The following is a 10,608-nucleotide window of genomic DNA, read 5'->3' as shown; positions in this document are numbered from 1 at the left end:
AGTGCGTGCCGGGAATTGGTTGAGTCCCGCTTGTAAACGCATGCGCACTGCGTGCCGGGAATTGTTTAGGATTCCCTTCAGCAATGCTTTTCTTCAACGCATGCGCACTGCGAGCCGGAAATAAGTAATGAGTCCCTTCAACCAGGCTGTTTTTTTCGTCAACACATGCGCAGTGCGTGCCGGGAACTGGCTATGATTCCCTTCAAGGCGGCTTTTCGTCAACGCATGCGCAGTGCGTGCCGGGAATTGGTTGAGTCACTTCAGCCTTGTCAACGCATGCGCACTGCGTGCCGGGAATTGGTTAGGATTCCCTTCAACAAGGCGGCTGTACTTCCACGCATGCGCATTGCGTGCGAGAAGGCCAATCAAGATGGCGGCGCAACAACAGCAGCAGCAGCAACAACAACTGACGATGTTACAGGCCCAGACGGGGCCTGCTGCCGCCTCCGCCGCTTCTTCCTCCGCCTCAACCTCCGCCGGAGCCGGGCAACCGGGGCCGGGGCAGGTTTCTTCGGCGGGAGGGGCCCCAATGGCGGTCGGCCAGGCTCCATCCGGGATACAAGTGGCCGCGCAGGCGCAGGACTTCGATCCGGTGCAGCGCTTCCGCCTCTTGCTGCCTCAGCTCAAAGAGAGCCTGCAGGTGAGCAGAGCGAGGAAGGGGGCGTGGCCTGGGTTGCCATGGAGACGCGTACTGGAAGTTCTGCCTAGCAACTTCTGACGCCGGCGGGAGTTTAAAACGGACCAATGAGGTTTTATTTACATTCCCTGCAATTCACTTCTTTTGCAGGCAGAGGGAAGCATGACACCAAAGAGAGAACTCAATCAGAACTATCAATATTGGGGATATATTAATTAATATACTGTAAAACCAATGCCATTTAATATAATAATAATTTTTATTTCTTATCCACCTTTCCTAGAGGCAATATGACAGCATAATTCAAACAGGTAAACATTGTAAAAAATAAATAATCAATAAATTTATAATCAATAAAATTCTATAAATACACATATTTCTACAAAAGATCCATATTACAATGTATTTCTATAAAATGCATATTGAAATACACAGAACAGAGATTAAACACAAGACATGAGGTTAAAATTCATCCTTAAACCTGTCCAGCATAATTCAAACAGATAAACATTGTAAAAAATAAATAATAATACATTGATTAATTAATAATAAATAAATAAAAATTCTATAAATACACATATTTCTATAAAAGATACATATTACTATGTATTTCTTTAAAATCCATATTGAAATACACAGAACGGAGATTAAACACAAGACATGAGGTTAAAATTCATACTTAAAACTTAAAACTGTCAATAATAATAATAAACATTTTAAAAATACACATCTATAAAAGATCCATATTAAAATGTATTTCTATAAAATGCATATTAAAATACACAGATAAATTATTATTATTAACCTATATTACCTTTTAGATTATTATTATTGATCTATATCATCTTTATATATTATAATTTATCTATATTACCTCTTAGAATATTATCGTTTATACTATTAATATTAACCTATATTACCTTTTAGGTTATTATTATTGATCTATATTATCATCATTTATTATTAACCTATATTATGTTTATTTATTTAAATGTTTTACATACCGACCTTCTCACCTCTCTTGAGGGACTCAGACCCTTTTCCAACCGTAAAATACATACAATCAGTAAGCATCATACTTCATATTGCAATAAAACATTAAAACAGCAAAACATCAATTATATTCAATAAATACAATGGTCAGTCGTCCCACTAAATTTGATGTTCATCATCCTCCATCCAATCTCTGGGTGTTGGCTCACTCATCGAATGCCTGTCTCCATAGCCACATCTTCACCTGCTTCCTGAATGTCAGGATAGAAGGGGCGGTTCTGATCTCCTGTGGGAGAGAGTTCCAGAGTTACCTTTTATATAGATCAGTAATAATAATCTAAAAGGTAATATAGCTTAATAGTAATATATAAAGATAATATAGATCAATAATAATAACCTAAAAGGTAATATAGGTTAATAATAATAATAGTATAAAAGATAATAATCTAAGAGGTAATATAGACAAATTATAATATATAAAGGTGATATAGATCAATAATAATCCAAAAGTTAATATAGGTTAATAATAATAGTATAAAAGATAATAATCTAAGAGGTAATATAGATCAATTATAATACATAAAGATTATATAGATCAATAATAATCCAAAAGTTAATATAGGTTAATAATAATAGTATAAAAGATAATAATCTAAGAGGTAATATAGATCAATTATAATACATAAAGATTATATAGATCCAATAATCCAAAAGTTAATATAGGTTAATAATAATAGTATAAAAGATAATAATCTAAGAGGTAATATAGATCAATTATAATACATAAAGATTATATAGATCCAATAATCCAAAAGTTAATATAGGTTAATAATAATAGTATAAAAGATAATAATCTAAGAGGTAATATAGGTTAATAATAATATGAAAGATAGTATAGGTCAGTAATAGTAATCTACATGGTAATATAGGATAATAATAATAATAATATAAAAGGTAATATAGGTAATAATAATAATATGACACCACAAACTGCCATTATTATTATTATTATTATTATTATTATTATTATTTATACCCTGCTTTGTCTCTCCTGCAAGAGACTAAAAACAGCTTAACATAAAAGCATCAGCATACAATTTAAAATATACAAATATGCAAACTGCCATGGCTCAGTCCAAGGTCTTTAACAAACTGCAATCTCCCTGGTTTTCATAGCCTTGGGTCATGGCAGCTCAAGTGGGATTAAACTGCATCCATTCTACAGTGTGGATGCATCCTACAACTCTTCATAAAGGCTGTCTGAGGATTCTGGGAGTCGTAGTCTGGTTTCTGCAACTTCTCTGCCATTCCTCCTGACTCTTTTCAAATCTCTAAACATGTGGCCTGTGGTTTCTTTCCCAAAAAAAGCTTTTGCCAAGTCAGGGTTGTTGTTTTATTTTTAGGAAGGAAAAGAAAGAACTGAATGGTCGACTCTTTCTAAAAGCAGCAGCATCAGCTTTTTTTGCCACATATACCACCAAATACTGATTTTTTAAAAAAGCATTTCTGGTCTTTCTGGAATGGAGGCTTTGCCCTCCGGATCTTAGTCCGAGGCATCTGGTCAATGAATCATTATTTACGGGCAAGAAGATCAAAATGGAACAGGACTTTGCCCTCCAGTTCGCCTTCTAATAACCCCAGAAGCTGTAGGCTTTGGCAGCTTATCTTCTTGTTGTTTTACAGGATCAGTTGCTCTTTTTTGGAATCCCTGCAGATGGGAATTGAAGCTCTGAATTATTGTGATCTTGGGTGCATCTACATTGTTGAATTAATGTAGTTTAACACCACTTTAATGGCTAGGGCTGTAATATTAGTAGTAGAGCTGGAAGGAGAGGGGTTAATAAATAAAGATATATATATATTTATTATTATTTCTACCCTGCTTTATCATAGAATCAAAAGAGTTGGAAGAGACCTCATGGGCCATCCAGTCCAACCCCATTCTGCCAAGAAGCAGGAATATTGCATTCAAATCACCCCTGACAGATGGCCATCCAGCCTCTGCTTAAAAGCTTCCAAAGAAGGAGCCTCCACCACACTCCGGGGCAGAGAGTTCCACTGCTGAACGGCTCTCACAGTCAGGAAGTTCTTCCTAATGTTCAGATGGAATCTCCTCTCTTGTAGTTTGAAGCCATTGTTCCCTTGCGTCCTAGTCTCCAAGGAAGCATCTTTCTAAAAGCCAATGCAACCAACAATGAAAGCAAAACTCATGCCAACATTAAGATAGAATTAAACAGCAGGATACCGAAGGCTTCTATTATATTACTAGCCGTCCCCTGCCACGCGTTGCTGTGGCCCAGTCTGTGTATATGCATTGTGTGTGTATATATATGTGTGTTTGTGTATGTGTTGTAATGTATTTTTTTGTTTTTTTGGCTTTTTAAGTATCTTCTGCTGTGTTTTTCAGTAGTTTTATGAGTGATGGTCACTCGTTGGCCTGAGAGGTGTCTTGTGTTCAAATCTGGTGTCAATTTGTCCAGTGGTTTTTGAGTTACGTTAATCCCACAAACGAACATTACATTTTTATTTATATAGACTGCCACGTGTTGCTATGGCCCACATGGGGGTTCTGTGTGGGAGGTTTGGCCCAATTCTATTGTTGGTGGGGTTCAGAATGCTCTGTAATTGTAGGTGAACTATAAATCCCAACAACTACAACTCCCAAATGTCAAGATTCTATTTTCCCCAAACTCCACCAGTATTTACATTTGGGCATATTGAGTCTTTGTGGAGAGTTTGGTCCAGATCCGTCATTGTTTGAGTCTACAGTGCTCTCTGGATGTAGGTGAACTACAACTCCAAAACCAAAGGACACTACCCACCAAGCCCTTCCAGTATTTTCTGTTGGTCATGGGAGAACTGTGTGCCAAGCTTGGTTCAATTCCATCGTTGGTGGGGTTCAGAATCCTCTTTGATTGTAGGTGAACTATAAATCCCAGCAACGACAACTCCCAAATGACAAAATCATTTTTTTAAGTGAAGGACATACATTGGGTTGTTAGGTGTCTTGTGTCCAAATTTGGTGTCAATTCGTCCAGTGGTTTTTGAGTTCTGTTAATCCCACAAACGAACATTACATTTTTATTTATATAGATGATCATCATTATTATTACCATCATTGTGATGATATTTATTGGAACCCCATTTTTCTCCCAAGACTGGGTCCCAGAACGGCTCACAGTCTCCGATATGTGCTAGTGAAGGTTTTCAGGTCCAAGAATTTCATTTATGCTGTGGAATTGACGCAGTTTGATACCACTTTAACTGCCATGGATCAGGGCTATGGAATCCTGGGAGATGTAGTTTGGCAATGGGATGGAATCGTGGGAGTTTTGCAACAGGATACAGTCTTCCTTTTTCTTTTCCAGAACCTGATGAAAGTCGCCTCTCAGAACTTCGTGCAGAACACGAACATCGACAGTGGCCAGTGAGTCTGCGTTTTGTTGACATGTCACCCCTGCTTCCCCTTCCACACCGTTTTGAGTTTCGCTGGATTCTCACATACACATTTAAATAAATAAATGCCTTTTCTATCATTTCAGGAAAAGCAATGACGGCCCAGTGCAGCGGGTGGACAAGAGCCTGGAGGAATTCTATGCCTTGTGTGACCAGCTGGAACTCTGCCTGGTGAGCCTCTTGGGAGAGAGTGACAGAGCTAAAGGGGAACCCAAAGGCCATCTAGTCCAACCCCTTGTCAGGTTGGACTGTCAGGCTTGCCTATTAGCGGTGACCTTCAGTCCTACAATAACAAAAAAACAACAATAACTTTAACATTGCTATATGCATTCAGAAGGACCTTTTCTTAAAAACACATCTCAATTTGTCAAATTCATGGTGGGAGAGGAGCCAGCCAATGGAAAAGTAATTGGAACCTCCAGGTATAGAGGCAGCCTACCTTATTATTACTTCTATTTAAAAGCCAGCCCCACAACAGTCACACAGAAATAATAATAATAATAATAATAGTAATAATAATAATAGTGTGATTAAGGTGAAGCCAGCCCCAGCTTCCAAATAGACATATTTATTGTTAACTTTTGCATTTCCTTTGGGAAAAATAAAGCCTGATATAAATCAGCACAATAATAATAATAATAATAATAATAAATCCAGCATATAGATCTCGTTTGCTGTGACATACTGTGCTTTTGTGTCAATAATAATAATAATAATAATAATATGATTAAGGTGAAGCCAGACCGAGCTTCCAAATAGTCATATTTATTAACTTTTGAATTGTGATAGAAATCAGCATAATAATAATAATAATAATAATAATAATAATAATAATATGATTAATGTGAAGCCAACCCCAACTTCCAAATAGACATATTTATTGTTAACTTTTGCATTTCCTTCAGGAGAAATAAAGCCTGATATAAATCAGCATAATAATAATAATAATAATAATAATAATAATAATAATAATTCCAGCACAGAGATCTTGTTTGCTGTGGCATACTGTGCTTTTGTGTCAGAATAATAATAATAATAATAATAATAATAATAATAATAGTGTGATTAAGGTGAAGCCAGCCCCAACTTCCAAATAGACATATTTATTGTTAACTTTTGCTTTTCCTTCAGGATAAATAAAGTGTTATATAAATCAGCATAATAATAATAATAATAATAATAATAATAATAATAATGTGATTAAGGTGAAGCCAGCCCTAACTTCCAAATAGACATATTTATTGTTAACTTTTGCATTTCCTTCGGGAGAAATAAAGTGTGATATAAATCAGCATAATAATAATAATAACAACAACAACAACAACAACAACAACAGCATGATTAAGGTGAAGCCAGCTCCAGCCTCCAAATAGACATATTTATTGTTAACTTTTGCATTTCCTTTGGGAGAAATAAAGTCTGATATAAATCAGCATAATAATAATAATAATAATAATAATAATAATAATAATAATATATTCAGCACAGAGATCTCGTTTGCTGTGACATACTGTGCTTTTGTGTCAATAATAATAATAATAATAATAATAATAATACGATTAAGGTGAAGCCAGACCCAGCTTCCAAATAGTCATATTTATTAACTTTTGCATTGTGATATAAATCAGCATAATAATAATAATAATAATAATAATAATAATAATAATAATAATAATATGATTAAGGTGAAGCCAACCCCAACTTCCAAATAGACATATTTATTGTAAACTTTTGCATTTCCTTCGGGAGAAATAAAGTGTGATATGAATCAGCATAATAATAATAATAATATGATTAATGTGAAGCCAGACCCAGCTTCCAAATAGACATATTTATTGTTAACTTTTGCATTTCCTTTGGGAGAAATAAAGTCTGATATAAATCAGAATAATAATAATAATAATAATAATAATAATATGATTAATGTGAAGCCAGACCCAGCTTCCAAATAGACATATTTATTGTTAACTTTTACATTTCCTTCAGGAGATATAAAGCACTGTATAAATCAACATAATAATAATAATAATAATAATAATAATAATAAGATTAAGGTGAAGCCAGCCCCAGCTTCCAAATAGACATATTTATTGTTAACTTTTGCATTTCCTTCGGGAAAAATAAAGCCTGATATAAATCAGCACAATAATAATAATAATAATAATAATAAATCCAGCACAGAGATCTCGTTTGCTGTGACATACTGTGCTTTTGTGTCAATAATAATAATAATAATAATACGATTAAGGTGAAGCCAGACCCAGCTTCCAAGTAGTCATATTTATTAACTTTTGCATTGTGATATAAATCAGCATAATAATAATAATAATAATAATAATAATAATAATGTGATTAAGGTGAAGCCAGGCCCAGCTTCCAAATAGACATATTTATTGTAAACTTTTGCATTTCCTTCGGGAGAAATAAAGTGTGATATAAATCAGCATAATAATAATAATAATAATAATAATAATAATAATAATAATAATAATAATGTGATTAAGGTGAAGGCAGCCCTAGCTTCCAAATGGACATATTTCATGTTAAATTTTGCATTTCCTTCAGGAGAGATAAAGCACTGTATAAATCAACATAATAATAATAATAATAATAATAATAATAAATCCAGCACAGAGATCTCATTTGCTGTTACATACTGTGCTTTTGTGTCAATAATAATAATAATAATAATACGATTAAGGTGAAGCCAGACCCAGCTTTCAAGTAGTCATATTTATTAACTTTTGCATTGTGATATAAATCATAATAATAATAATAATAATAATAATAATAAGGTGAAGCCAACCCCAACTTCCAAATAGACATATTTAATGTTAAATTTTGCATTTCCTTCAGGAGATATAAAGCACTGTATAAATCAACATAATAATAATAATAATAATAATAATAATAATAATAATGTGATTAAGGTGAAGCCAGACCCAGCTTCCAAATAGACATATTTATTGTTAACTTTTGCATTTTCTTCGGGAGAAATAAAGTCTGATATAAATCAGCATAATAATAATAATAATAATAATAATAACAACAACATGATTAATGTGAAGCCAGTCCCAGCTTCCAAACAGACATATTTATTGTTAACTTTTGCATTTCCTTCGGGAGAAATAAAGTGTGATATAAATCAGCATAATAATAATAATAATAATAATAGTAATAATATGATTAAGGTGAAGCCAACCCCAACTTCCAAATAGACATATTTATTGTTAACTTTTGCATTTCCTTCAGGAGAAATAAAATGTGATATGAATCAGCATAATAATAATAATAATAATAATAATAATATGATTAAGGTGTAGCCAGCACCAGCCTCCAAATAGACATATTTATTGTTAACTTTTGCATTTCCTTCAGGAGAGATAAAGCACTGTATAAATCAACATAATAATAATAATAATAATAATAATAATAATAATAATAATGTGATTAAGGTGAAGCCAACCCCAACGTCCAAATAGACATATTTATTGTTAACTTTTGCATTTCCTTCGGGAGAAATAAAGTGATATATAAATCAACATAATAATAATAATAATAATAATAATAATAATAATAATAATAATAATAATGTGATTAGGGTGAAGCCAGACCCAGCTTCCAAATAGACATATTTATTGTTAACTTTTGCATTTTCTTCGGGAGAGATAAAGCACTGTATAAATCAACATAATAATAATAATAATAATAATAATAATAATAATAATAATAATAATAATAATAATGTGATTAAGGTGAAGCCAGACCCAGCTTCCAAACAGACAAATTTATTGTTAACTTTTGCATTTCCTTCGGGAGAAATAAAGTGTGATATAAATCAGCATAATAATAATAATAATAATAATAATAATAGTGTGATTAAGGTGAAGCCAGACCCAGCTTCCAAATAGACATATTTATTGTTAAATTTTGCATTTCCTTCAGGAGAGATAAAGCACTGTATAAATCAACATAATAATAATAATAATAATAATAATAATAATAATATGATTAAGGTGAAGCCAGACCCAGCTTCCAAATGGACATATTTATTGTTAAATTTTGCATTTTCTTTGGGAGAGATAAAGCACTGTATAAATCAACATCATAATAATAATAATAATAATAATAATGTGATTAGGGTGAAGCCAGACCCAGCTTCCAAATAGACATATTTATTGTTAACTTTTGCATTTCCTTCGGGAGAAATAAAGTGTGATATAAATCAGCATAATAACAACAATAACAACAACAATAATGTGATTAAGGTGAAGCCAACCCCAACGTCCAAATAGACATATTTATTGTAAACTTTTGCATTTCCTTCAGGAGAAATATGTTTTCCGATGGTCTTTGGCAACTCCTTTGACACCCCCTCATGACCCCCTTAGGGGTCCCGACCCCCAGGTTGAGAAACACTGCAATAGGGTAATTCCACAGCGTGGATGCTCTTCTCTCCTGATCCCCTTGTTTCTCTTTCCACCGCAGCGCCTGGCCTACGAGTGCCTCTCCCAGAGCTTTGACAGCGCCAAGCACTCCCCAACGTTGGTGCCGACGGCCACCAAGCCAGACGCGGTCCAGACGGAGAGCCTGCCCTACACCCAGTACCTCGGCATGATCAAGTCCCAGATCTCCTGCGCCAAGGACATCCACAACGCCCTCCTGGAGTGCTCCAACAAGATCACCGGCAAAGTGCCCTCCCAGGGGGTCCTGTAGCCCCCCAAAACCGGCCCACGGCTACAGACTTCGGATTTCTAGGCTTGCGGGTTTCTAGTCTGACTCCTTGGTTCCTCTTCTCTCTCCTTGTTTGGGACTCACTGAGCTTTTTTCCTAATTTATGTGTTGATGTTTTTTTAAATACACAGTGCTAGCCATGCTGACTCCTCAAGCTCCTTTTTTGGGGTGCAAGGTTGATTTTGGGTTGTTATGAGTTTTCCATGTTCCAGAAGCATTCTCTCCTGACATTTCGCCTGCATCTATAACAGGCATCCTCAGATATTGTTGATTTTGGGGCTTGGCACAGATAACGTTTTCATAGAGCCATAGAGTTGGAAGAGACCACACGGGCCATCTAGGCCAACCCCTTGGCTTACAGGAAACGCACAATCAAAGCACTCCTGACAGATGGCCATCCGGTCTTTGCTTGAAACCCTCCAAGGGAGCTTCCACCAGACTCCACTGCTGAACAGGAAGTTCTTCCTAATATTCAGGTGCAATCTCCTTTCCTGCCATTTGAACCCATTACTCCACTAAGTCCTAGTTTCAAGGGGCTTCCACTGGACTCCGAGGCAGAGAGTTCCACTGCTGAACAGCTCTTATGGTCAGGAAGTTCTTCCTAATATTCAGGTGGAATCTCCTTTCCTGCCATTTGAACCCATTACTCCATTAAGTCCTCGTTTCAAGGAAGGAGCTTCCACTGGACTCCGAGGCAGAGAGTTCCACTGCTGAACAGCTCTTATGGTCAGGAAGTTCTTCCTAATATTCAGGTGGAATCTCCTTTCCTGCCATTTGAACCCATTTCT

The 10,608-nt window shown here is 35.2% G+C and overlaps 1 protein-coding gene across 1 annotated transcript; it reads left to right on the top strand.

Annotated features, from left to right (window-relative positions):
- Positions 1 to 139: 139 nt before the first annotated feature.
- On the top strand, positions 140 to 9,967 carry LOC132781095 (mediator of RNA polymerase II transcription subunit 29). Its single transcript, XM_060785056.2, has 4 exons — positions 140 to 640; positions 4,999 to 5,057; positions 5,173 to 5,257; positions 9,575 to 9,967. The coding sequence occupies exons 1-4, from the start codon at positions 371 to 373 to the stop codon at positions 9,800 to 9,802; spliced, it is 642 nt and encodes a 213-aa protein (XP_060641039.2). The 5' UTR covers positions 140 to 370; the 3' UTR covers positions 9,803 to 9,967.
- The last annotated feature ends 641 nt before the right edge of the window (positions 9,968 to 10,608 follow it).

The sequence above is a fragment of the Anolis sagrei genome, chromosome Y (genome assembly GCF_037176765.1).
Source record: "Anolis sagrei isolate rAnoSag1 chromosome Y, rAnoSag1.mat, whole genome shotgun sequence".
Taxonomy (NCBI): Eukaryota; Metazoa; Chordata; class Lepidosauria; order Squamata; family Dactyloidae; genus Anolis; species Anolis sagrei.
Note: the sequence above shows the minus strand (reverse complement) of the source record. Positions and strands in the feature narration are given on the sequence as shown.